Source organism: Microtus oregoni, unplaced genomic scaffold (genome assembly GCF_018167655.1).
Source record: "Microtus oregoni isolate MIOR12 unplaced genomic scaffold, Mior012 000027F_ref0000203, whole genome shotgun sequence".
In the NCBI taxonomy this organism is placed as follows: Eukaryota; Metazoa; Chordata; class Mammalia; order Rodentia; family Cricetidae; genus Microtus; species Microtus oregoni.
The window spans coordinates 19986648-20013587 of NW_024543086.1; the positions used below are offsets into that span (position 1 = coordinate 19986648).

Below are 26940 nucleotides of genomic sequence, written 5' to 3' on the forward strand. Positions count from 1 at the left end.
GTCACGGAGTTTGATCTGCCTCTGTGACACGGACTGTCACGGAGTTTGATCTGCCTCTGACACGGACTGTCACGGAGTTTGATCTGCCTCTGACACGGACTGTCACGGAGTTTGATCTGCCTCTGACACGGACTGTCACGGAGTTTGATCTGCCTCTGACACGGACTGTCACGGAGTTTGATCTGCCTCTGTGACACGGACTGTCACAAGTTTGCCATCAGATTTTCTTTTTTCTTTTTCCTTTTCTTTTCTTTTGATTTTTCGAGACAGGGTTTCTCTGTAGCTTTGGAGCCTATCCTGGAACTTGCTCTGTAGACCAGGCTGGCCTTGAACTCACAGAAATCCACCTGCCTCTGCCTCAGAGTGCTGGGACTAAAGGTGTTCGCCACCACCGCTTGGCACCATCAGATTTCCTAAGGCTATGTGGCCTGCAGCTTTGCCTGTGTCTTTCCAGAGATTCTTGGTGGGTGGGAATTTCCTAAGAACCTGCCTCCTGAGCAAGCTTTGTAGTGTCTGTGCCCTGTCATGGAGGAGTCAAGCTTCAAATGCTCGCTTCTGCTGGGTGGGGGTGGCACTCACCTTTCATCTCAGCCCTTGGGAGGCAGAGGCAGGCGGATCTCTGAGTTTGAGGTTAGCCTGGTCTACAGAGCAAGTTTCAGTACAGCCAGGGCTACGACAGAAACAACAGAAACCCGATCTCAAGAAACCAAAAAACAACAGAAAGAAAAAAAAGGATACTTCTTCTGTCAGCTGAGCTCCATTGCCCATGCAGAGCCAGGATCTGCGCAAGGCTTGCTTAGACTCCTGTTGAGCATCTTGGGTCCCATATGTTGCAGTAATAGGATGCAGGATCATTTTCCTGGGGAGGAGGAATATAGCCTTAGCTTTTCTCTTACAGCGGAGTTTGTCCTGCAGTGGATGGATGTCGGCTTATCCTCAGAATTCCTTTTGGTACTCGTAAATCTGGTCAAGTTCAACAGCTGTTACCTTGACGAATACATTGCATCAATGGTTCAGTGAGTAAAAAGACTAACCAAGGACTGAGGTGCAGCTGAGTGTAAGAGCTATTGCTAGCATGCCAGGGACCCTGGATCCCACCCCCAGCTCCACAAGAAAGAAAAGAGCTTTCTTTCTTTTTTCTTTTTTTAAAGATTTATTTATTATATATACAACTTTCTGCCTCCATTTATACCCACACGCCAGAGGAGGGCGCCAGATCTCTTTACAGATGGTGTGGAGCCACCATGTGGTTGCTGGGAATTGAACCCAGGACCTCTGGAAGAGCAGACAGTGCTCTTAGCCACTGAGCCATCTCTCCAGCCCCAAGAAAAGAGCTTTAATGTTATTTGGTGACAGTTCCACTGTCTCGGGTCTTAAGCTTAGCTCTTCAGGGTGAACAGAGTGGGTGACACCGCCAGATATGAGGTTGGCAGTAGACATAACTGTTTATCTATCTATCTATCTATCTATCTATCTATCTATCTATCTATCTGTCGCGGCTCTACCTTGTCCAGCAAGGATGACGCAACCACCGGAGCTCTTCTCACTGCAGTTTATTCCAGGACTTTATTCACTTTCTCTCTCTTTTCCCCTCTCTCCTCTTCTCTCTCTCTCTCTCCTCTCTTTTTTCCTCTCTCTGGGCAAACCTCTCCCAGCCCTTAAGTAGGCATGGGCTGCCAACCCCGAACTGCCAGGTGGGCTCTGCCCATAGGTTCATGCATATGTAGGCAGCTGATAATCATTGCGTGATCATAGCCTAGGTCAGGCCTTAGCCATCTCAGGAGTTGATTATATATCTCCATCAGGTGTGACACCATGCAACTCGCTACATCTATCTTATCTATCTATCTATCTATCTATCTATCTATCTATCTATCAGATTTATTTATTTATTATATATACAGTGTTCTGTCTGCATGTTTGCCTGCAGGCCAGAAGAGGGCATCAGACCTTATTACAGATGGTTGTGAGCCACTATGTGGTTGCTGGGAATTAAACTCAGGATCCTTGGAAGAGCAGGCAGTGTTGTTTTTTTTTTTTTTTTTGGTCCTGGAACTCACTCTGTAGACCAGGCTGGCCTTAAACTCACAGAGATCCACCTGCCTCTGCCTCCTGAGTGCTGGGATTAAAGGCGTGCGCCACCACCGTCCTATCTCTATTTTTTACTTTTTTATTGTGTTTGCACATGTGTCATGGCACTTGTGGAGGTCAGAGGACACCTGTGTGAAGTCTGTTTTCTCCTTCCTACCTCTTTATGTGTTCTGAGATAAGACTCAGTTTCTAAGCTTGTGCACTAAGTACCCACTAGGTAATCCTGCCAGTTCCCTTTTTGTCAGTTTATATTTTGTGGCTTTTAGACAGGGTCTCGCTATACAGTCCTGGCCTCCAACTCAGACCGACCCGACCGCCTCTGCCTCCCGAGGGTTGGGATTAAAGTGTGTTCCACCGTGCCCAGCTCCTTTTTGTCATTTTTTATTTAATTTTAATTATTCATGTATATGGGTGTTTTGCTTGCATGTATGTCTGTGCACTGTGTCTAGTGCCTGTGGAGGCCAGAAGAAGACATCAGACACCCTGGCCTTCGAGTTGGAGATGTTTAAGAGCCACTGTTTGAGTACTGGCAATTGAACCTGGTGCCTTCATAAGAACAGACTGCTTTTAACCACTGAGATGTCTCTTCAGCCCCAATTTTTTAAAACCATTTTATTTGTGTCCATGATAGTAGAGGCTTTCGCCTTATTTATACCAGGCATTCAACACTAGGCTGTGGTTGGCACAGAGGTGCACTGTGGACAAGCCATTCAGTAGCTGATGCTGTGCATTGAACAAACAATCAGAGTCTTCTGGGACATACTGTCTGAACGGACATGCTGTGTTCTGTTTTCCCTGTAGCATGATTTGTCTGCTGTGCATCCAGACAGTGTCTTCTGTGGACATTGAGGTCTGTAACTCTCAGCTTTTGGGAGCTTTTGGGAGGCTGGAGTGTGAGGTCAAGCCCTATTTGCCATTCCCTGGTTGTGTGTGGATTCTGGAGGCTGCTCAGCTCCTCTGAGCTGTAGGAGTGTACAGTTGGGTTGTCTGCATTATGGAGCAACAGCCTGGGATGGGAAGTAGCACTTATAGTGTGGTGGTGTATAAGTGTCTCCCAAGTGCACACTCAACGCTTGCTCACATGACTGTGGTTCCTACAGAGGCTGCTTGGGCAGTAGAAAGGTAAGAGTTGGAGGCACAAGCAAGATGCTCTCCCCTTCTGTAGGTGTCCTTGCAAGTCCTGGATGCTGTGGTCTGCTATAACTGCCTGCCAGCTGAGAGCCTGCCCCTGTTCATTATCACCCTCTGCCGTACCATCAATGTCAAGGAGTTGTGCGAGCCTTGCTGGAAGGTGGGTGTCTTCCAGGCTAGCACCTGACAGAACGGGGCTGTGTTGTCTTCAGTGAATGCTGCTAGATTTTCAGGATCGCCAGTTAGTGACCCATTGAGGGTGTCCTGCTGGCCGTTTCAGGTTGTTGAGCCGAAGCCCAGGTTTGGGGGATGTTTTGAGGGCTCTGAAGATTTTTTGCATTTGGAAGGACACAGTGAGCTAGTTTAGTGGTGGGACTGCAGAGGCGTGTTCACTGCAAGGCAGGCAGAGGCCAGGCTCCCCTTGAGCTTGGGGCATATAAGAGTTAACCCTTATGGTGTATGTGTGTTGTCTCCCAGCTGATGCGGAACCTTCTAGGCACCCACCTGGGCCACAGTGCCATCTACAACATGTGCCGCATCATGGAAGACAGGTGAGTGTGAACGTGCCTGGTGAGGCGCCTGGTGAGGGTGGTGGGCAGGGTCAGGAGGAGGAGGCTTTGGACACTCGGTTGGCATCGATGAGGTTGGGGTTTTCCTGTTGCTTTGGGGGGCTGTTCTTTATGACCGCCCATCTCCTGTTTCTACTAGTCCAATCAGGATGTTCACATGTAGTGTCTGAGCTTCCCTTCCAACCCTCATGGCCATAGTGTGACCTCCTTCCTACCCTGCTACAGATCTAGACTTATGGCCCTGACTCGATGCTGCCCTCACCTTCACCCCAGTAGCCAAGCCATTACAGGTCTTGATGTTTTTGTCCCCGAGGGGTGGCTCAGATTTGTCCGCTGTCTGATGGACACCAACAGCAGAGCTTCCCCTTATGCTGCTCCCCAACCCTCCATCACTACCTCCTGAAGCTTACTGTTGTACAGCAGCCAAATGAGGCTTCTCTTACGTAGATCTGACCATATTGCCCTTTGTCTGAAATCATAGTGGTCTCTCCTATGAATCCGACCTGGAGGATGTCTTACCCTATCTTAATTCCCGTAAACCTCTTGCCTTTTCTTTTGACATTCTCCCTCCTGCTAAGGGTCTTTACATAGACGCTTTACTCTTGGTAAAATGTTCTTCCTACCTGTGCTGACTCCTGGATGTTCTGTGAGGTCCTGATATGGGGGTTGCTGCCTGACTTCTTGAAGTAGTTTTCATTATGTCCTTGGCTTCTCAGCTATGGTTTTAGGTGTAGCCTTGTGGGAGTCTTTGTTTTTAAGATTTACTTATTTATGATGTTAATAGCATTCTCCTGCGTAGCATTCTGTCTGCTTGTGTCTGCCTGCCAGGAGAGGGCTCCAGATCTCATTAAAAATGATTGTGAGCCACCATGTGGGTGCTGGGAATTGAACTCAGGACCTCTGGAAGAGCAGCCAATGTTCTTAACCTGAGCCATCTCTCCAGTCCTGCCTTGTGGGACTCTTGAGTCTCTGGCTTCACCCTGAGGCTCAGGGTTTGTCTAATGTGAACCATAGCCCATGGTGATCTGCAGTGACTGAACAGTTCGTGGAGGAATTACAGCGGCTACTGGCTCCACCTTCCTCCATGTTCCACCAACTGTGCTTCTGTACCATAAGTACCAAGTGTCTCCTTGGGGACACTGTCAGCCCAGCTACCCCACACCGACCTGGGACTCTTGCTCACATCTGTCTTCCTGGGAACATTTTCAGATCATACATGGAAGATGCCCCACTGCTGAGAGGAGCCGTGTTCTTCGTGGGGATGGCACTCTGGGGAGCTCACCGACTCTATTCTCTCAAGAACTCCCCCACATCTGTGCTGCCATCTTTTTATGAGGTAAAGGGTTTTCCATACCTCAGCGGGTTGGGAGAAGTGGGAAAGCTTACTTCAGGCTTGCCCACCTGTCTGTCTGTTGCAGCTGTGTCTGAGTGACTTGTTTTTAACTATAGGTAAGATTAGGGCTATGGAAGGGTTGTTCTCAGGACAATGTTTTATCTTACGAATTTCATCTCCTGCCTGTCAGTGCTGAAGTACTCACTGTTGCCTCTGGGTCAGTGTTCCTCCTCTCAGTGCTGCTTCCGGTTTGTCAAGTAGTAACCTTGCCATCTCTCTAGATGGCGTTCACAGCATTGCTTTTGTTCTGTGGTACCGTGTGGTGTCCAGAGAACTCTGTGCATGCTTGTATTTAGTCTCATGGCTCCCTGGTGAGCTGGGATCCTGGGATCCTCATCTTACAGCAGAATTGCTGAGACAAACTGTCTCTGGTTGTACGGTCTGGTTGTACGGTCTCCTGGTCTGCAGGGGTCTTGTGGGGCTGTGCACGGTGTAGTCTTTGCGCTTACATTGCTGGCACCAGAACTTAGCACCTGTCATTTCGTGCTGTGCAGCACTCCAGGTCTAGACTTTGAGGTGACTGACTCCTCCAAGTGTGGCCTTTTGGAGGTAGGGCTATGGGTCTTGGGTCTTACAGAACAGATTCCTTTCTGGGCTCTACGTGTGCGTTGCGGGCATGTGTGGTAAGTGCTGCCCATCCATGCAGTTTTTACACTCAATTCTAAGACAGGATGGAAGGGGCTTCCTCTAAGTGAGCAAAAAGCAGCTGATCTTTGTGTTCCATGCACTGTTGCAGGCTATGACCTGTCCTAACGAGGTGGTGTCTTATGAGATTGTTCTGTCCATAACAAGACTCATCAAGAAGTATAGAAAGGAGCTCCAGGCTGTGACATGGGATATTCTGCTGGACATTATTGAACGACTGCTTCAGCAACTCCAGGTAAGGCAGGCTTGCCAGAAAGGACTAAGACCCCAGACAGGCCTGTCCCTGATGGGGGCATGTGTGCGTCCCTTCCGTGCATTTGGGCCTTTCTTAGGGTCTGAAAGCTTAGCCTGACTGTTTGCTGGTGGTTCTCGGTGGTGCTAATTTGTCTTCCTTTGAAGAGCAGATCTTGTTTTTCCAAGTATGCTCCATTATTTTGGCTCTAGACAGGAATATGTAGTAGGTGAGCAAGGGCTGAGCTAGTTGTCCAAGGCAGACCAAGTGACAGACAGGACAAGTCACCTCTGTGGCTTGAGTAGGTCCTAAGGCAATCTCTAGAGCATCTACACGGCCGTTTGTGACTTTGGAGGACATTAGTGAGTGTTGACCACAGTGTTAAAGAAAACACCAGGGCCACACGTTCCCATGAATGCAGGGCTGTGGGTGATGAGGTTAACGTTCAGCATGAGCTCAGCCTGGGACAGCTGATGAAAAGGGCATGCCAGGGGAAGGGAAAACTGGGATGTGGCAAGGTCCAAGTTGAGTTGTAGTTGGTCAAATGGGCTGACCAGGAGGTACTTTGCGTTTAGTAGAGGAGGTCGGAGGCCACACTTCTGAAACTGAAAGGTATTGGAACCCGGGAGAAGCAGGCAAGGGTATTGGAGCTGTGGTATTTTCACCTCCTGTTTGCTCTCGTTTCCAGACCAGCTTTCATAGACTCACCTTCCATTCCTGTGATAGGAAATGGGCCAGAGCAACGGTTTCCATATCTCAGATAGCCTAATTATTTTTTTTTTTATTTTTTATTTTTTTGGTTTTTCGAGACAGGGTTTCTCTGTGGTTTTGGAGCCTGTCCTGGAACTAGCTCTTGTAGACCAGGCTGGTCTCGAACTCACAGAGATCCGCCTGCCTCTGCCTCCTGAGTGCTGGGATTAAAGGCGTGCGCCACCACCGCCCGGCCAGATAGCCTAATTAAAATGTAGGTGTGAGTGAGAGAAGAGGGGGTGGTGTATGTGGATGTGTTTGTGTGTAGCTCCTCTTAAGCTGTGTTCAGAGGGTAAAGGAAATTAGTTTATGTGATATATCTTGGTACTGTAGAACCTGGACAGCCCAGAACTCAGGACCATCGTCCATGACCTGCTGACCACTGTGGAGGAGCTGTGTGACCAGAATGAGTTCCATGGCTCTCAGGAAAGATATTATGAACTGGTGGAGAGCTATGCAGACCAGAGACCTGTAAGGACCCTATGCTGGTGGGACTGTGGGGATGGTTCCAGTGGTTCTGGTTTTCAAGTAAAGATGGACAGGTTCCTGTGTTCCTGGATCTGTGCTCTGCAGGAAGCCTGGCAGGCATCAGCTAGTGGGCTTGTGTGGGTTTGCTCAAGCGTGCATGCTAGCCTGACCATCAATTTCCTCCCACCTGTGTGGAGGGAGGTTCTGGGGTGGTTCTGCAGAGACCAGTTCTCCCAGATTCCTCTTGCCAGGATTCCTCTGCTTACCACCATGCTGTTCCGTGGGTTTGACATGAGTTCCTCACTTCCAGATCTTTGCTTTTGCTAATTCCCCACGAGGCTGAGGTAGCTAATCTCTGAGCAAACTGGGTTCTCCTGGGCCATCAGCCTAGCAGCAGGTCAGTGGCATCTGCAGGAGGAAATGGCTCACTGACCCTAGAATTGTTTTCCTTTACAGGAGTCTTCTCTCTTAAACTTGATATCCTACAGAGCCCAATCCATCCACCCGGCCAAGGACGGCTGGATCCAGAACTTGCAGTTGTTAATGGACAGGTTCTTCAGGTAGCAAAGCCTCTGTGACCCTTTACACCAGCGACCTGTCCAAGACCTCGGGGAGATTCTCCAAAATCACAGTTCTTGATTAGTGGGGAGGTTGGCTTTTCAGTAGGCTAGTGTCCTTCTGTGCACAGGATGGTCCATACAGATGGCCTCTGGCTGGGTAGTGGCGGCGCAGGCCTTTAATCCCAGTACTCAGGAGACAGAGGCAGGCGGATCTCTGTGAGCTTGAGGCCAGCCTGGTCTACAGAGCGAGTTCCAGGCCAGTCTCCATAACTACTGAGAAACCCTGTCTCAGAAAAAACAAAATGGCCCCTGAAGGCCACCCTTTTACTTGGTCTTGGTTGGTTGTTGACGGATTCCATGAGGGTAGTCCAAAGCTGGGCTGTCCTGCCCAGTGTGTGCATGCTGAGGGAGGAGTGTTCTTAGCCAGCTGAAGCTCGCTTGCCTCTCCTAGGAACGAGTGCCGCAGTGCCGTGCGCATCAAGGTGCTGGACGTGCTGTCCTTCGTGCTGCTCATCAACAGGCAGTTCTACGAGGTACGGTTCGGGCTTTGTCCCTCCACGTGCACTCGATGGTTCCTGGTCAGGTTCTGCTGGGCCTGAAGGCTGCCGAGAAGCAAGGCAGGTGCTTGTACTTGTGGAGTTCCAGCCTAGGCCCCACTCAGACCAAGAGTTTCTGAGAAATCTGGTCTGATTTCCAAAGTCTTTTGTCTGTGTTATTTTGGGGAAGGAACCTGTTAGGCAGAGCTGCCACTGATCCGTACCTGCATCCTTCCAAACAGTGTGGTGTGTGGTGTTTGTTTCTGTAATCTCTCCCCTCCTAGCCTTCCTGTGACCCATATTGCCCTTCGCTTACCTCTACCACAGTCCCGTCCATTCTCCCTCAGGGTTCAGAAAGGGCCTCTGATCCTCTGTTCTCACCAGAGTTGGTCTTTGTGTGCCTTTCCTGTTGCCTTCCCTAGCCCCGTGAAAGCTCTCCTCATGGCGTCCTTGTTACAGTAGCATCTTTGATGTCAGGGTTTCCCTTTGCCCAGCATATACACACACTCACACATGGCTCCATGGAGGAGGGTCCATTGTATATGGTAGGTCGGAGGTGGGGTCCAGGATCTTCATCGTCCAGCTTTTCTGCCGTTGTTAGTGACTCCTTAACTGCTTTGGGTCTGTGCCCTGAAGGGTCACAGTGTGTCCACTGTGGGACCGGAAGCTCACTTTCTCCAACTTGTGCCCAATGCAGGAGGAACTGATTAACTCAGTGGTCATCTCGCAGCTCTCCCACGTTCCCGAGGACAAAGACCACCAGGTCCGAAAGTTGGCTACCCAGCTGCTGGTGGACCTGGCAGAAGGCTGCCACACACACCACTTCAACAGTCTACTGGACATCATTGAGAAAGTGAGAACCATCTGGAGGTCTGGGCTGGTGTGGACAGAGCGTCTCTCGGGCTCTGTCCCATTCTTATCATTGTCTCCGTGGGAGGGACATCCCTCCCAGCAGATGTGTGGTGTCAAGAGGCTGTGTTGAGCCACCTCGCTGCTTGGCCAGTGTCCTTCCTGAGGGATCTGGGCTGGACAAGCGAAGGATAGCACAGAGCTGAGGTGCAGGCTGTGGCCCTCCCCTCCCAGCCTAGTCACTTTGTCCTCTCAGTTTTGAAGTGTAGCTTGTGAGCAGCCGCTTGTGTAAAAGTGTACCTTCCCTCCTGTGAAGCACAAGACAAAGGATCAGATGTGTGGGTGACCGCCTGGGAACTGAACTGGAACTCACGTACTGGTCTCTTGGAAGGTGATGGCACACTCGCTCTCTCTCCCCCTGGATCTGGAAGAAAGGGATGTGGCGGTATACTCAGCCTCCCTGGAGGATGTGAAGACTGCAGTCCTGGGGCTCCTGGTCATCCTTCAGGTGGGTGCTCCGGAAGGGTGCGAAGACTAGTATCTGTCTACTCCTGCTGGAAGACCCAGCTTTGACCGGTTTACAGGGTTGCGTGGTAAATGGGCAGCAGTAGGAAGGCGTGACCAAGGTGTGAGGCTTGTTTGCCACTGACTACTCAGACTAGCTGGCCTAGGAGCATAGAGGGATCCTCCTGCCTCGCCTGCAGTCTCCCACAGGAGCGCTGGGTACAGACGTGCTCCACCACATCCTGTGTGTGGGTTCTGAGGACCCAGATGCTAGTCCTCACATATATATGACAGGTACGTTCCCCTCCATCTCCATAGTCCCCTTCCCCCCTTTTTTAAATAGGATCCATATAGGCTAGACTGGTCTTGAACTCTTGATCCTCTTCTTCCCGTCTCCAAGTGCCAGGACCGTAGGTCTGCGCTGTCATGGTCAGCCTTCTGCACTGTGTGGACTTGGGCTGCTCTGCACTGGCTACCGCATGAGTTCTGACTTCTCTGTCAGAGCATATGGTTCTCCACAGCCAAGTGACTTCTGGGGTTTGCCTTGCCTTTATTTCTTTTTTCTTCTCTTGTTGAAAGAAACTCTCATTATCTTGCCAAGGCTGATTTTGAATTCCTGATCGGTGCCTCCCCTTCTCTAGTTGCTGGGAATAGATGCACTCTGTGATGCCTAGCACACAAATTTGTTCCTTTTTTTTTCCTTTTTTTTCTTTCTTTTTTTTGGGGGGGGGGTTGGGGTTTGAGACAAAGCTTTCTCTTTGGAGCCTATCCTGGAACTAGCTCTGTAGACCAGACTGGCTTTGAACTCACAGATCCAGCTGCCTCTGCCCGAGTGCTTGGTAGAGTGCTGGGTGTGCCACCACCGCTGGCTATAGTACTCATTGGATGTGCTTCCCTGCTGATGAGGTGGGCACATAGAGAGATGGTGCTGTGACTGACGCGTACAGAGGCGATGTACAGAGAGCTGATGTTGTTCCGCGCACCTAGGTCAAGGGCGCCATCTCCCTGACTGCTGTTGTAGGATTGGTGCACTCTTTCTTGCAGACCAAGCTTTATACCTTGCCTGCCAGCCACGCCACTCGGGTGTATGAGACCCTCATTAGCCACATCCAGCTCCACTACAAGCATGGCTACTCCCTGCCCATTGCCAGCAGCATCCGGCTGCAGGTGAGACTGCCGGGCGGGGTCAGCATGCTGCCTTGTCCAGGTGGCTGTGTTATAGCAACCTAGAGAAGCAGTAGGTGGTCTAGGGAGGGTCCTGCGCAAGGCCCTTTTCTCCTCAGCATCTGCCGGGTCTGTGTTGCCAAGAACCTACTGCCTTTTCTTGGCCTATACTCCTTGTAGCTTTGTGACTCACCCCTCTGGGGTCACACACTTGTCCAGGATAGGGCACATTGGCTTCTAGAGTTGGCGTATAGTTCCAGTGCTAGAGAATCTCAGTACCCTATAGCATGGGCTCCCTTGGATGGAGTAGTAGCGAGAGGGCGAGGGGACAGCCGTTGGCCGTGTGCCATGCTAATCTGCTGAGTAGAGGTCAGTTCCCAGGCTCAGGGCGTAGCCTGTTCTGTAAGGGTCCTGGCCCAGTCTGTCACTGTAGGGATGTGATGGAACTCTGAGAACAGTTTGCCATTTGGTGTTGGTGGCTGTTTGGTGCTACCTGGGAACCAGATAGCTACTGGGGAGAAGTCTCCCTCCGTAGGACACCAGAGTAGACGCTCAGGCTTCAGTTGTCTCTAGAGTGCTAAAGGTTAGGATTTCTCTGCCTGCCCCAGAGTCAGGCTCCTGGCTTGACTGGATGACCATATTGCTCCCTGGCAGGCTTTTGACTTCCTGCTGCTGCTGCGGGCTGATTCATTGCATCGACTGGGACTGCCCAACAAGGATGGGGTCGTGAGATTCAGCCCTTACTGTGTCTGTGACTGCATGTATGTGTGGCGGTGCCTCTCTCGTGCTCTAGGGGTGGACTGTCCACTAGCTGAAGCTGGGTCTTCTCTGCCCCAGTTAGTCTATAAGAGGAACTGTCCAGAGGGATGCTACTCACAAGCTACGTCAGGGGGAGCATGTCTGTTCTGGCTTGCACAGCATGGTACTGTCTCAGTTGCTTGTCCACCTGCTTCCACAGGGACCTGGACAGGGCATCCGAGAAGAAGGCCAGTGGGCCTCTTTCACCTCCAACTGGGCCACCTAGCCCCTTGCCTACAGGCCCTGCTGTACGACTTGGCCACCTACCCTACTCCCTACTCTTCCGCGTCTTGCTGCAGTGTTTGAAGCAGGTGAGATGGGCCCATTCTTCGGGCTCTGTTAGGGCAGACTGAGCTGTCCCTGCCCTGTGGGTATCAAATTCTTGAAATCCATTTTTTCACCCTTGTATGAGTGAAGTTTTGTAACAACTCAGATAGGTAGCCAGATAATAGTAACCCTAAATCACCATGCACTTTGTGGGGCGGCCACAAGTGGGCAGTGTGGCATAGAGTGGGTACAGTCATGTCTCCGGGACATCCACCAGGTAAGCTGAGACAGGAGTTAGCAACGGCTGGAAGCAGGTGGTATGGTTTTGTACAGTAAGAGATGCTAAAGATGCCAGGCAGGAGACCAAGGCAGAGAGACTGGGGGCACTGGGAGGAGCGGAAGACCCAGAGTCCCTGGAGATGCTGGAGCTGGCAGGTTGTTGCCTAGGAGTATCCAGGCCTCCTGTCACAGGGGTCAGGGTTCAGGACTGCTAGGATTTGGCTCTGGGAGTAGGCGTGTGCAGGCAGGAGTCAGAGAGCTACGTTTGCATCCTCCCCGCGGCTGTGGCCTCTGGCTGACACGTTGGCTCCCTGTCAGCAGTCTCTGCCTATGGATGTGTGTGCTTCCTTCTACCCTCTGACGTAGCTCAGCTTTCTCTTGCCACAGTGTCAGTTGTGGAGGCTCAGCCAGTGCAGAAGGTCAGGGTGGGTATCTGTTGGGAAGCATTCAGTATCATGCAGAGGTGGGCAGTTACCGTGCTGTCACTGGGCAGGTGAGGGAGGCAGAGCCAGACCTGGAGAAACTGCTAAGAAGTGGAGGAGGCAATGCTGTCTTCTGGGTCTTCACTCTGGAGGGCGGTCACCACTCCAATGTCCCAGTCTCTCTTTGAGAAGTGGCTACCTGTACAATTTAGGGACACAGTTCAAGGGTCAGGGAGCAGAAATCCAGAAGCCTTGTGGCTGTGCTAGTCACTAGCACACACTTCTGCCCAAGGTCTAGTGAGCCTGCTACCTTAGCCATCTCTTCTCCTAGGAGACCGACTGGAAGGTGCTGAAACTGGTACTCAGCAAGCTGCCTGAGTCACTGCGCTACAAAGTCCTCATTTTCACCTCCCCCTGCAATGTTGACCAACTGTCTTCTGCCCTCTGCTCCATGGTAATGCCACCACAGCCCCTGTGCCAACTCCTGTGACATCTGCGGACCTTTGCAGTAGGCTGTGACCTTGGGCTATAATCTAGGCTTTCTCCTCCAAAATAGAGGCTGGTCCTCACAGATCTACCATCACCACTAGCTGGGGTGCTCTATCTTTCTTTTTTTTTTTTTTTTTTTTTTTTTTTTGGTTTTTCGAGACAGGGTTTCTCTGTGGCTTTGGAGCCTGTCCTGGAACTAGCTCTGTAGACCAGGCTGGTCTCGAACTCACAGAGATCCGCCTGCCTCTGCCTCCCAAGTGCTGGGATTAAAGGCATGCGCCACCACCGCCCGGCTTATCTTTCATATGAACTTTGGCTCCAGACCGTGCTCCTAGTGCCAGCAGGCTACAATGCCAAAACTGCCCTGGGGTTTCCCATCCCATCCCGTTCCAGACATGTGCATGGCTGGTCCCTGGCCAAGGCCTTCTTACTGGGTGTATATGCCCCGAGTCTCTGTGACTAGAACACTCCTGCTATATTGTCACAAGCTGACAGTTTTCTCAGGAAGACCTCTGCCAGGAAGTAGGGGACCTTTGGGGATTCCCCAGCACCCCCTGCTCCTGAGACACACTGCTGTGGAGCGGGGTTCAGGGCTCTGTCTCATGTCGTAGCTTTCAGACCCAAAGACCCTTGAGCGGCTCAGAGGTACCCCAGAAGGCTTCTCAAGAAACGATCTGCACTTGGCTGTGGTCCCTGTGCTGACAGCATTAATATCGTACCACAACTATCTGGACAAGACCAAACAGGTGAGAGATGGGAAAAGGGGCAGCAGGACAAAGGGGCGCTCTGTAAGCTGGTTGCTGGGCCGGGGGGAGGGCAGCTGAATCCCAGAAAACTTGTAAGTTTTCTGTAACTGAGGGCTTTGATATGGCCCTTGGCTGTGCCCATTGTCCTCATGTCCCCAGCAAGACCTCCCCTTCGAGGAGTTCTCCTTGGCAGACGCCCAGACCAGCTGTAGGAAGTGCGGTCGGCTGTCAGGACTCCTTTTGTCGGAGTCACTGCAGTACCCTATTTCCTGCCACACTCTGTGTGTCCCCCAGGTTCTGTTCTGGTCTGGAGCCTGCTCACAGTCCCGGCGGCCTGGGGAGGCCTGTCTTTCCCTGAGCCCAGGTCCCTGACTGCAGCACAGTTGGGAACTGACGCTGGGACTTCATCCACAGGCCCAGCTTGAATGAAATATCCCCGTGCATTGTGCCAGAGGGCAACTCAAAGATCATGGAGGTTCTCTGAACCCAAAATATTTCTGAGGGCTGGCTTCAGGGAAGCAGAGATATTCTGGGGCATTAAAGCCCCAGTCTGTGGCCTGAGCTGTCATTTTGCTGTTGTCTTCATAGAAGATACCAACCAGGAGGTACTTGCTACATCAGTTGGTGCTTCTTCTCAAGGCCAGTCCTTTGGGAGCCTCAGAATGATGGGGGTATGACCCCTGGATATGTGACTTCATTCTATTGGCCATAGGGTGGTACTATCTGTGACAATGACTGATTTAGACATTGAGGGGCTCTTCTAAGACTTGCCCCCACTCTCCTCCAAGAACCATCTCAAAGCAGGCAAAAGAAGGAAACAAAACTTGGGGAAGGACCTGGTATATCAGAGCAGCTGGGCCCTCCTGGGCAGGGGCTAGGATACCATGTATCTCATGTCTTACTTCCCTCAGCGTGAGATGGTTTACTGCTTAGAGCAAGGCCTCATCTACCGCTGTGCCAGCCAGTGCGTGGTGGCATTGGCCATCTGCAGCGTGGAGATGCCTGACATCATCATCAAGGCTCTGCCTGTCCTGGTAGTGAAGCTGACGCACATTTCCGCCACAGCCAGTATGGCCATCCCCCTCCTGGAGTTCCTGTCCAGTGAGTTTGTATGGTTTGCTTGTGGACACACCTGTACATGTGAGTCGTGGCCAGCTGTGTGGGAGTCGTGTAGTGCAGGCTGTGGTCACATAGCGCAGGCCGTGGTCATATAGACAGGCCATGGGTCCTGTAGCGCAGGCCGTGGTCACATAGCGCAGGCCGTGGTCATATAGCGCAGGCCGTGGTCATATAGACAGGCCATGGGTCCTGTAGCGCAGGCCGTGGTCACATAGCGCAGGCCGTGGTCATATAGCACAGGCCGTGGTCATATAGCGCAGGCTGTGGGTCCTGTAGCGCAGGTCATGATCATATAGGATAGGCCATGGGTCCTGTAGTGCAGGCCATGGCTAGATTTGGCTAGGAAACACAGGGTGCTGTCCCTGGCCAGGATGGAGAGCTGAGGCCCCGGCTGGAAGGTATATTTTGATGGCTGTGGACAGTTGCCCTGACTTTAGAGACGAAGCCTAGGGTGCTGGTGCCAGTCAGCTGCAGCTGTGGTCTTTGTTGGCTGGCCGGGGCCCCCTGATGGCTGCTCTTGTGCCACAGCTCTGGCCAGGCTGCCCCACCTCTACAGAAACTTCGCTGCAGAGCAGTACGCAAGTGTATTTGCAATCTCCCTGCCATACACCAATCCCTCCAAGTAAGTCTGGTTGCCCTGGGTCCCCCTTCTCAGCCATGGCCCAGAAAGTCAGTCTGGGCTCCAAGCTCAAGAGTCTCCTGATGCCCTCCCGCCTCTGTTCTGAACTCTGAGCCCCGTGACGTTTTCTCACTGATCCAAGAGGGGGCCAGAACTGTGCCTTCTCCCCAGGTTCAACCAGTACATTGTGTGCCTGGCCCACCACGTCATAGCCATGTGGTTCATCAGGTGCCGCCTGCCTTTCCGGAAGGATTTTGTCCCCTACATTACTAAGGTTAGCGCAGGGGCATGGATGGTGTGGGACACTAGCACTGGACAGGACCGTGGGTGGAGGTGGGGACTGCTTGGAGCTCTGTGGCACCCAGGAGCTGGCTCTGCTGAGCCGCCTCATTGCACTCAACCTGAGGCTGGCGTGGCTCGGAAAGAACTGATTTGCTTTCCCATGGTTCCTCTCACAGCTTATATCTCCACCCCACTCCAGGGCCTGCGTTCCAATGTCCTCCTGTCTTTCGATGACACCCCTGAGAAGGACAGTTTCAGAGCACGGAGCACTAGTCTCAATGAGAGGCCCAAAAGGTTCGGGGTCTGCTGGGGCCTTTCCTGGTATCAAGTTGGGTGGGACCCTAGGCTGTGACCTCTAGGCTAGTAAACATGGGACTAGGAATGAGGGGGTGTCACCATGCAAGGTGACTTGGGCCTAAAATGCCCTTGGGCAGGACCTGCAAAGGTTGCTAGAACCTCCCATTTCTAGGCTGGCTTGTAGTTTGCAGCCCCGTGGGTCCTGTATGCCAGCCTCCTGGCTTCTCTGGTGCAGGCTCACATAGTGTCATGTTGAAGATCAAGATGTATAGGGCTGGTTTTCACTGCACTGGAAGAGGAGGAAAAGGATGTATGATGGGAGCTGTGATTGGGCCTGGCAGGGAGAACCCAGAGACACGCACCGCTTGGCCCCATGGTCTCTGGTTAGCTCAGCTTTCAGCCAGAGCCACCGCTCTTCATCTGGAGCTTGCTCACCAGGGACATGCTCTCCACCATCACAGCCGCTTGTGCCGTATCTGAAAGCAGAGCTGTGCTAGTACTCATTGTTCTGTTTGCACCTCATCGCCCTGCTGCCCTGCCTGCCCCGCTCCCTGCGGGCTGCCTCAGCTCTCCCGGGTGGGATACGGCACTTTCCAGTGCAGCCTGCACTCGAGCCCCACAGCCAGGGCTGAAGAACCGCAGTTTGGCTGGAGCCGCCTCCTCTCAGGGGCTCATGGGCCTTGCGTTGAGAACTAGCCTCTTTCCACAGTGAGTTCCAGGCCTGGCCTCGATGGCCTCTCTGTGGGGTAGGCAGGGATATCTGGTCAGCATAGCCTGGAATCTGCCGTGCGGGGCGATCCACACACATTTAATTTGCACTAATGTCTTTTATTTTGGTATCATGCGTGAAACCTTACATTTTCTCAGTCGCATTTACAAGCTGTAATTTTATGCATTTTTGTTTTCTGTTTCTTCCCCTGCTCACTGTCCTTTGGCATGGTTCTTTTGTTCATCTCACCCTCGGGACCTCTCCATCTTGACCCTGTGGCCTGGGACCTTTCCTCCTCACCCCTCCAATGGCTTGTTCTCCCATTCCCGGGAGCTGGGCTCTCTGGGGCTTGGGGCTTCCTTCCTCGCCCGGTAGTTTGAGGATAGCCAGAGCCCCCAAACAAGGCCTGAATAACTCTGCACCTGTGAAAGAACTCAGAGAGAGCTGTGCAGCCGAGGCCTTCCGGTGCCGCAGCGTCAGTGTGTCTGAACATGTGGTCCGCAGGTAGTGGGGCTGTGTTGGGCGGGGGGCACAGACCCTGGAGCTTGGCCCCGTGAGCACCCGGGTGGTGGTGCATGGGGCTGCATGCATGACCTCCTCGCCTGCTGGCGGCTCTCCCTGACCAGAGCTGGAGGACAACCTGGTCCCAGCCTAACAGAGCCTGGTGGCGAAGGGGAGGGAAGGTTGCATTCTGTCCAAGCCCTGTACTAGCACAGTTGGCTGCACAGCCTCCTCGGAGGTCACCGCCCGGGCCCTGACTAGAGAGCTAGGATGGCTGTTCCGAGAGGACTGGGAGGCTAGTGCCCGCCCGGCAGACCTCTACCTCAAAGACAGGGGCAAGAGCTTCGTAAGTCCCAGTTGCACTCATGCAGGTTGGCGGACGGACACTCGTCTGAGTGTGGCATCACATTCTGTAGGGCAGATTTCCTTCTTGGGCTTCATTCTAAGGGGAGCTAGAGGCTTTTGTATAGGACTCTGGTGTTGAGGCCAGACTGGGAGGGGAGGCTGTGAGCATCTTCCTGTGAATTTTGTCTGTACTAGTGATAGGCATCTTTCCCTCACCTGCAAGCCCTCTGTGGATGTGACTTCTACCACCCTGAGATCCAACTCTTTGCTAGTGCCTGCCTTGGGCTTCTACCTCTGTGTGGCCTCTGGTAGCTGGGGGCAGTGAGGTGCTCAGTAGTATACCCCTCTCAACTTCTCTTTTCTGGCAGATTCCTTATCAGTAAAATGTGAGTGAAGAGCTATGGCACTGAGGTCAGAATCAAAGCTCCAAAGGCCTTCCTCTGATCCCTGGGGCGGGAGTGGACCTGGAGCAGCCATGCCGGTTCACTTAGCCCAAGTAATACACAGAGCCCAGCCACTCCCCGTCCATGACAGGAGGTGGCCCTGTGGGCAGAATGCAATCTTGCTCTGTCCTCCTGTGTTCTCTGAGTCTGCATGACTAAGCTGTGTGCTGCAGCCATGGCTAACTCCTGTGTGCTTTGGGGCAAGGGTGTTTTGGTCTCATCAGTCTCTCAGCTCTGCTCCAGCCAGAGGGCTTTGCTGTGAGGCACCTCTCTCCCTTCTTCTCTGGGATGACATGGTCCACATGGCTTGTGAGGTTGTAGCTCTACTGGCCGCTGCACCCTGGGCCTGGTGGGCTTTCTGAGCAAGGCCATCTTGGCCAAGCATGCATTGAGCTTTGACTCCTGGTGGAAGGTGTGACTCAGCATGGTTCTTCTCTTAGCTCTGACCCCTGACCTGGGTATGGTTTCCTTCTCCAGCAGAATCCAGACATCCCTCACCAGCGCTAGCCTGGGGTCTGCGGATGAGAACTCTATGGCCCAGGCTGATGACAGCTTGAAGAATCTCCACTTGGAGCTCACAGAAACGTGTCTGGACATGATGGCCCGATACGTGTTCTCCAACTTCACTGCGGTCCCCAAGAGGTGTGCGCTGTACTACAAGACTGGGGCACTGAAGGTGGGAGGGGCAGCTGTTCTGGGCGCCTGAGGCCCTGCTGAGCCGTGGACACTTCTGTTCTTTCAGGTCCCCTGTGGGAGAGTTCCTCCTGGCAGGGGGTCGGACCAAGACCTGGCTGGTGGGAAATAAGCTCGTCACCGTGACAACCAGCGTGGGAACCGGCACCAGGTCGTTGCTGGGCCTGGATTCAGGGGATCTGCAGGGTGGCCCAGAGCCAAGGTGATTGTCCCTTCCTTCTGTGTACACTGTGGTCCTGGAACCCCTGGGATCGTGGTTGACTCTGTATGGGTGCTTACGTCCTTAGCTCTGATCCTGGGGTACATGTGAGGCAGACAAAGGAAGCACCAGCCAAACTGGAGTCGCAGTCTGGGCAGCAGGTGTCGCGTGGGGCCCGGGACCGGGTCCGCTCCATGTCAGGTCAGTTTTTACCCCAGCCAGCTCCTGGCAGATGCCCTTTACCCCTCAGCTGCCTCTCAGCTTGGCCCAGTGCACAGAAGGTCCCTGTAGCTGAAGGACTGCTGGCTGGCTTTATGACTAGCCACTTCCTTACGGCACGGTTGTCTTAGTCTGTGTGTAGAGGCATGACACTCAGTGGAGCAAGGTCCTGCAGCTGAAGGGCCTGAGTCCAGCTCACCCAGAGCTGTCTCTGCTGGGACTGAATGAGCAAGTCCAGTGGGCAAGACTTGAGTCTCTTGCTGCTCTCAGCCCAGGAGGCCACCACCCTTAAAGGACCAGAACCAGGGGCTGGGGCTCCCCTACTCCAGATTTCCTTGGGCATGGGCCAGGTACTTCCAGGCTGGCTGGACTCTGTGCCTAAGGATCTGCTCTGGGTTGGGGACTTTGTAGTGGGCAAGTGATGGTTACCAGTTCTTAACTCCTTGTCTTTAGGGGGACATGGCCTTCGAGTTGGTGCCCTGGATACTCCAGCTCCCCATACCCCAGGTGGCCCTGCTCCCCTGGGACCACAGATGGCACCAGCAGCAAAGCCTGAGAAGGCTTCTGCGGGAACCCAGCTTCCGAAAGCAGAGAAGACGAATTTGGCAGCTTATGTGCCTTTGCTGACCCAGGGCTGGGCTGAAATTTTGGTCCGTAGGCCCACAGGTACTAAGAAGGGAAGCAGTGACCCTCCCCGGGCTGTAGACCCAGAACAGGCATAGGGTATTGAGGTGCTCACTCTGATGTTGGTCCTCAGAGGTCGGAGGTGGCCGGGGCATGTGCAAAGTACCAAACAGCGCAGTTCACCCTATAGAGGTGTAGTCTCCCCCTGTAGAGAGCAAAGATGAGACTAGATGTGGGCAGGACTGATTCCTTCTGAGGCCTCTCTTAGGCCTGCAAGTGGCTGCCTTTTCTCCTTGTCCTCATGGTTGAGCCCAAATCCTTAATTTGTGGACATCAGTCATTAGCCTGAGGCCCAGCCGTGTGATCTCACTTGGCCCTGTTTCCACATAGTCACTTTCTGAGGACCTTAGCTTGCAACAGGGGCATGACAGTCACAGGAAGGCTTAATAAAGATCCCCAAGTCCAGGAACAGTCTGTAGGGGTGTGGTACAAGGAGAAGGACATAGCTCTGGGCTTCTGGGCTCTCTCAGGAGCCTCTGCCCTGATGTGTGTCTGAGCCTGGCCTGCCTGGCCTGGGTGTGCTCGTCTAGAGCAGTAGAGGGTGTGAGTGGGTATCGGTTGTTGGAGACGGTGCTAGGAGTTGGTGTGGCTCTGAGAAGTATGGCCTAAGGCTTGAGGTACTACCTGCCCCCAGGGAACACCAGCTGGCTGATGAGCTTGGAGAACCCGCTCAGCCCGTTCTCCTCAGACATCAACAACATGCCCCTGCAAGAGCTGTCCAATGCTCTTATGGCTGCTGAGCGCTTCAAGGAGCACCGGGACACGGCCCTGTACAAGTCCCTGTCAGTGCCAGCAGCTGGCACAGCCAAGCCACCTCTTCTTCCACGCTCTAACACAGGTGAGCACGGGAGCATGGGCAGTGCTGGACCCCAGATGCCTTGTCCAGTGGCAGCGTGGTTCCCTCTACTGAGGCCTCCCATGCATAATTTTCAGGGTCTTTTGGGGGAGATAGTAGGGTTCAAGTCCCTAAAGTTTAGGAGCAGGCCCACTTCCTTGGAAACGGGTACCTGCTGCCACCACCAGGATGCTACTGGAGTTAGCAGTGCCTGGGTGGAGCTCTCTAGAGCCTTTGCCAGCACTTCCATGATGGGCATGGCTCCGGGTGAGGAGGCACTGCGGGCAGCTGAGCATCCCCCGGGCCTGGGGTGGGATGCCTGAGCCTGCCTGCCTGCCTGCCAACCCTGCCCGGCTAGGCCCTTGGATATGTGGCCGTAGATGGTACTTGGAGGCTGAGGACGTCCGTGTGTCTGCAGCTGACCAGCACTGACCTCCCAAAGGCTGTGCATGCTGTTTGGAGAGCTGGGAGCCCTGTGTGCCGGCCCTGGCCGCCGCTGGCCCTCCCCTCTCTCCTCTCCAGGCCCGGGGCTGTGCCCATCCTCTCTGCTCGGCCTTGTGCAGTCTCTGTCGCTGACGAGGCTACTCGCGTGGTTACCTTGCAGTGGCTTCTTTCTCCTCCCTGTACCAGTCCAGCTGCCAAGGACAGCTGCACAGGAGCGTTTCCTGGGCAGGTATTGGCGCATCCCTGTGAGGAAGCCATGTGGTCTGCAGAGTGCTGCTCTGCCTCATAGATGCTGTTCTCATCGCTCCTCACCTGCTCACCCCTCCATGGCTGGCTGAGCCTCTCATCACCCAACATCTGTGTAGGACACCTGTGCTTAGCCCATGGGAACCCTTTGACATGTCCTGAGCAGAGCTCTGCTTGAGGTGTATGTGGCCTCTGGCTGATATGTTGGGTAGGTCCCCTTGATCCCTGTGGGCAGCAGTTCTTGGGGTTGAGTCTGGCCCTGAGGCTCTCCTGAGCTCTCCTGACCTTTTCCTAGCTGATGGTCTGACTGTCTGTGCATCTCCCTTTCATCAGCTAGCCAAGGACCTTGGTGACAAGGCCTTACCTCTTTGCCACTGGCTCTCCCTCGTGTAGAGGAGCCAGCTCTGGAGGGCAGTGTGCACATGGCTGCTGGTGTGTGGGAGAGCTGGGGAGGGTGTCACAGGCTGCACTCACCCTTGATTGCTTCTTACCCACACCCTGCCCCACTGTTGGCCTGGGAAGTGCTGCTTGGGGACTTCATCCCTTCCTTCCCTCAAGTATCAGCCGCAAAGCCTCTGTCCACAAAGTAGGTTGCAAGTCTGCATATGGGGACATCCTGTTAGCTTCTCCCTCACATCCAAAGTCCTGGAGAAACTAGGCCATTTTCCTTAGTCTCAGAGCAGGCTTTAGACATTGTACCCTCCCAAGCTGGAGCCCTTGAATGGTCCTGCTCTCCTACCTGCCTTGCTAGTGATGCAGGAGTGGGCAGAGCTGCTACCTGCATGGCCTGCAGGAGGCACTAGAGCCAGGGCTCCCCAGGCCTTCAGAGTCCATCTCCAGCCTGCTCCAGTGGCAGCCACAGGAAGAGGGTGGAAAGCTCTCAGGGTGCTGCCCTTCCAGCAGGAAGAAACTGGTGTTCAGAGGCCTCATGAGCATCTGGCCCTGCCCAGCACACAGCAAGCAGCCCTGTCTGTGTCCTCCCAGACTCTGCCGTGGTTCTCGAGGAAGGAAGTCCAGGAGAGGCTCATGTACCAGTGGAGCCCCCCGAGTTGGAGGATTTTGAGGCAGTAGGTACAGACAGGCACTGCCAGCGTCCTGACACCTACAGCAGGGTGAGTGCCTTGGGAAGGCATGGGGCAGGGGGCACAGCTTCCATCCAAGACTCAAGCTCTGTATGAACTTGCTGTGACTTTGATAGTTCCTCTCCTTGATGGAAACATGGCTACTCTTCTGTGTCCCTGCTCAGGCCGTCTGGGTCTCACCCCCCTTCCCTCGGTCTGTGGGGCTCTTAGAAAACACAGCCTACTAAGGGCATAGCCAGAGGGTTGGGAGAGGAGCCAGAGGAGCCTGGTGCTCGAGTACTTGAGTTCCTAACAGCGTGCCCCTCGAACTGTCTTTGCAGTCGTCCTCGGCGTCTAGCCAGGAAGAAAAGTCCCAGCTGGAGGAGATGGCTGCCGGAGGCATCCCCATCGAGCGGGCCATCTCCTCTGAGGGTGCTCGGCCTGCCGTGGACCTCTCCTTCCAACCCTCACAGCCCCTGAGCAAATCTAGCTCTTCTCCTGAGTTGCAGACCTTGCAAGACATCCTCGGAGACCTAGGGGACAAGGCTGACATTGGACGGCTGAGTCCTGAGTCTAAGGTCCGGTCCCAGTCAGGGATCCTGGATGGGGAAGTGGCTACCTGGTCAGCCCCAGGTGAAGAAGGCCGTGTCACAGTCCCACCTGAAGGTCCCCTGCCTTCCAGTTCTCCCCGTTCTCCTAGTGGTCTCCGGCCCCGAGGCTATACCATCTCTGATTCAGCCCCATCACGAAGGGGCAAGAGGGTGGAGAGGGATACCTTCAAGAGCAGAGCTGCGGCCTCCGGTGCTGAGAAAGTGCCAGGCATTAACCCTAGGTAGGCACAAATCCCAAATTGCCACCAACTCCAAGGAGTTTTTTCTCTTGGCTGCAGCTCCCATACATGCCTGGGCAGAATAGGCATGCATGGAGAATCTTATGTCTTCCCCAAGGCTGATAGGAGCCATGTGGGTGGGTTCTTGGCCATGGTGTTTAGGTCCTGACATTCTGTAGGTCCGGCCCTGCCCTGACCAGTGCCTTCTCTACAGCTTTGTGTTCCTACAGCTCTACCACTCACCCTTTTTTGGTGATGAGTCCAATAAGCCCATCCTGCTGCCCAATGAGGTAGGCCTGCTTTCCTTCTCCACTGTAGGGCGGGTCACAAGAGGGTCTGTGTTCTATGTGGGTGGAGTCAGTCATCTTGGGAACAGGTGCTTTGTTATCTGGGTTGGTGGCTGGTGGCAGGGTAGTCTCTGCCCTGAACTCACATAGACTCTGTGTGACTACAGTCCTTCGAGCGGTCAGTGCAGCTCCTTGACCAGATCCCGTCCTATGACACTCACAAAATTGCTGTCCTGTATGTGGGAGAAGGCCAGGTAAGGCCCTGGGCCAGCATAGAATCATCTGGTCTCAGTATTGGGTCTAATGTCTCCTGCCTCCAAGTTCGTTGATGCTCTGGAGCCCTGGGAGTATGTTGAGCCCTGAGCCAGGGGTACAGCTATGTAATGACAGCCCAACATGTTGGTATGCAGAGCTGTGAGGACTGCAGGGTGCATACATGGGGTAGCAGACTACTGAGGTTCTGGGTTGAGTAATTGAGTGAATGTAGCTAAGTGGCAGGAGGCAGAGGGACATCATGGACAATCTCAGCCCAGTGATGGACATGAACTGTATTTTTCTCTGCATGAGGTGCTGCATAATGTCAGCATTTTCAAAGTATGCCTCTGGCTGCTGTTTAGAGTGATGATGATGTTAGGTGATGACCAAGTGAGAGGAACAGGCTTGGGTTTGGTTGCAGGGTTGCTGAGCAGTGCCAGGGTTCTGGGGTGGAGGAGGGAGGCCAGGTGACACAGTGTACATGAACTGGACAGCTAGAAGCATGAAGGACTGAGTAGGGGAGGGTTATGACCACCCTGGCTTTCCATCAGTGATGATGGTAAACTTGCTTGTTAAGCTGGAGCTACTCTATCTGGATTTCTCCACAGAGCAACAGTGAGCTGGCCATCCTGTCAAATGAGCACGGCTCCTACAGGTACACGGAGTTTCTGACAGGCCTGGGCCGGCTCATCGAGCTCAAGGATTGCCAGCCAGACAAGGTGTACTTGGGTGGACTAGATGTGTGTGGTGAGGACGGCCAGTTCACCTACTGCTGGCATGATGACATTATGCAAGGTGTGTATTGCTCTAGGCTGGCCTGTTTCCAGCTCTGGGAGAGGCACAAAGAGGTGCAGGAAAAAACAAGGAAATTTGGAGGCATACAGAGGTCTTAGCCTGAGCCTTAGACCCAGCATAAGATGTCTTATCTTGGCACTCAGCCCAGTGTCACCCACCCTACAGCTGTTTTCCACATTGCCACCCTGATGCCCACCAAGGATGTGGACAAGCACCGCTGTGACAAGAAACGGCACCTGGGCAATGATTTTGTTTCTATCATCTACAATGATTCTGGTGAAGACTTCAAGCTGGGCACCATCAAGGTAAGTAGGCTCTCCATGTGCTAGATACCCAGGCAATGACTGAGTTCTGCCACCTACACCACCCAGACTGAGCAGCAGCCTAGGCCATCTTTACGTATGTTTGCTGGTGTATCTTGAATTGACCTGGAAGTGCCCTAAGAGGGGAGTCTCTCTTGGGATCTTGTTGTCAGGGACACAGGAGACATGATCCCAAAGCCTATTTCTTCCTCTGTAGGATGAGCTGTGCCCTTCATGAGGAGTAGCTAGGTGAACATGTACCTGGGGGGGGGGGGGGGTGTGTACAGTGCCCAGTGGAGTGTCCGCTTGGAGTGGCTTCTAAGGGTCCTTGTTGTGCACATTTCAGCACCCTTGGGTCAGCACTAGCGTCACCTGTGGACTTAGGATTTGTGGGCATCAGAATGTCAGAGAGAGCCTGGTACAGCCCAGCTGGCAAGTCTGAAATGAAGCACAGACTGTACCAGAAGCCATAGAGGATACAGCAGGGCCTTGGGGAGGTGATCTGGGTGACTGTGGTCCTTGTGAAAGTCTGGTGAGACTGTCCATGGCAGCTGCTTTCAGGACGAGTGAGGGGAGATGAGGAGCAAGACTCTGAGAAAAGCCAGTACAACTCACTGAGAAGGGGCACATGGGCAGTGCCACCCTGAGAACAGACTCAGAGTTAATATGGCAGTGTGGAAGCCAGGTCTGGAAGTTCTGTGTATGGACTCTGTGTGTGTGTGTGTGTGTGTGTGTGTGTGTGTGTGTGTGTGTGTGTGTGAGTTCTATGTGTATGGACTATGTATGTGGGGGGGGGGAGTTCTGTGTATGGACTATGTGTGTTTGTGTGTATTGCAAGGCAGATTGTATGCTGTAAGCAAATCTGTGTTGGGGCCCACATGCAGAGTAGATTGCATTTAGCCAGAGATGAAGACAAAAGCAGATGGCCAAATGATAAACCTGACACAGCAGTGAAGCGGGGTGGCCTTCAGCACAAGCTGGTGCCAAGATGACTTTCCTCTTGTCTGGCAGGGCCAATTCAACTTTGTCCATGTGATCATCACACCGCTGGACTACAAATGCAACCTGTTGACCCTGCAGTGCAGGAAAGGTGAGGCCCAGGCTGGGGTAGGGTAGTAGTTGGCCTGAGTCAGGTATGAGCACTGTGTCTCCACAGACATGGAGGGCCTTGTGGACACCAGCGTGGCCAAAATCGTATCTGACCGAAACCTGTCCTTCGTGGCCCGACAGATGGCCCTACATGCAAATGTGAGTGGTAGCTGCCACCTAGGGCCAAGCAGGTGTGTGGGAGCTCCTGGATGGGAATTCACCATCCTGCTTTGGGTTCCCCAGATGGCCTCTCAGGTACACCACAGCCGCTCCAACCCGACTGACATCTATCCCTCCAAGTGGATTGCCAGGCTCCGCCACATTAAGCGTCTCCGCCACCGGGTAAGGAAGACAGGGCTTCAGAGATGTGATGGCTGAAATCTGGTGGGGACAGAACTTCTGGGCTCACTGCCAAAGCTTTCTCTCTCTGTAGATCCGTGAAGAAGTGCACTATTCAAACCCAAGCTTGCCTCTGATGCACCCTCCAGCCCACACCAAAGCCCCAGTTCAGGCCTCTGCTGAGCCCACACCCACCTACGAGACAGGCCAGCGGAAACGCCTCATCTCCTCCGTGGATGATTTCACAGAGTTTGTATGAGGCCACTAGGGGTCCTGCGGTGCCAGAGCCATGCAGCTGGCCCTTCATTGTTTGACACCACCACCGTCTGACTGTACTCACACATGAAATAAACTGTAGCCATGTCCACCTGGCCCATGGAGTTCGGAGAAGCACAGATAGCAGCAGTCAGACAGCTTTTTTATTTGACTTTGTCTTGTCTGTTTGGGGTTGGGGC

At 53.4% G+C, this 26940-nt stretch overlaps 1 protein-coding gene across 7 annotated transcripts in view; it reads left to right on the top strand.

Moving 5' to 3' along the window:
• Tsc2 (TSC complex subunit 2) overlaps positions 1-26850 on the top strand; it is a 33609-nt gene extending 6759 nt beyond the window's left edge. Inside the window, exons 6-42 of one of the 7 annotated variants that reach the window (XM_041676034.1) lie at positions 899-1016; positions 2893-2941; positions 3257-3382; positions 3700-3773; positions 5001-5127; positions 5921-6064; positions 7145-7282; positions 7736-7839; positions 8291-8372; positions 9073-9228; positions 9616-9732; positions 10773-10895; positions 11547-11653; positions 11851-12001; positions 12990-13112; positions 13759-13893; positions 14805-14994; positions 15541-15634; positions 15803-15905; positions 16113-16207; positions 17295-17423; positions 18686-18850; positions 18951-19103; positions 19189-19301; positions 19773-19985; positions 20638-20841; positions 21443-21511; positions 22513-22640; positions 22931-23421; positions 23633-23708; positions 23873-23959; positions 24569-24755; positions 24921-25060; positions 26069-26147; positions 26214-26305; positions 26390-26488; positions 26580-26850. In XM_041676034.1, the coding sequence (XP_041531968.1) occupies positions 899-1016; positions 2893-2941; positions 3257-3382; positions 3700-3773; positions 5001-5127; positions 5921-6064; positions 7145-7282; positions 7736-7839; positions 8291-8372; positions 9073-9228; positions 9616-9732; positions 10773-10895; positions 11547-11653; positions 11851-12001; positions 12990-13112; positions 13759-13893; positions 14805-14994; positions 15541-15634; positions 15803-15905; positions 16113-16207; positions 17295-17423; positions 18686-18850; positions 18951-19103; positions 19189-19301; positions 19773-19985; positions 20638-20841; positions 21443-21511; positions 22513-22640; positions 22931-23421; positions 23633-23708; positions 23873-23959; positions 24569-24755; positions 24921-25060; positions 26069-26147; positions 26214-26305; positions 26390-26488; positions 26580-26744 (4946 nt within the window). In that variant the 3' untranslated portion in view covers positions 26745-26850. The remainder of the gene's footprint in view (positions 1-898; positions 1017-2892; positions 2942-3256; positions 3383-3699; positions 3774-5000; positions 5128-5920; positions 6065-7144; positions 7283-7735; positions 7840-8290; positions 8373-9072; positions 9229-9615; positions 9733-10772; positions 10896-11546; positions 11654-11850; positions 12002-12989; positions 13113-13758; positions 13894-14804; positions 14995-15540; positions 15635-15802; positions 15906-16112; positions 16208-17294; positions 17424-18685; positions 18851-18950; positions 19104-19188; positions 19302-19772; positions 19986-20637; positions 20842-21442; positions 21512-22512; positions 22641-22930; positions 23422-23632; positions 23709-23872; positions 23960-24568; positions 24756-24920; positions 25061-26068; positions 26148-26213; positions 26306-26389; positions 26489-26579) is intronic. The other 6 variants (XM_041676035.1, XM_041676036.1, XM_041676037.1 and 3 more) reach the window with 6 other exon arrangements.
• The last annotated feature ends 90 nt before the right edge of the window (positions 26851-26940 follow it).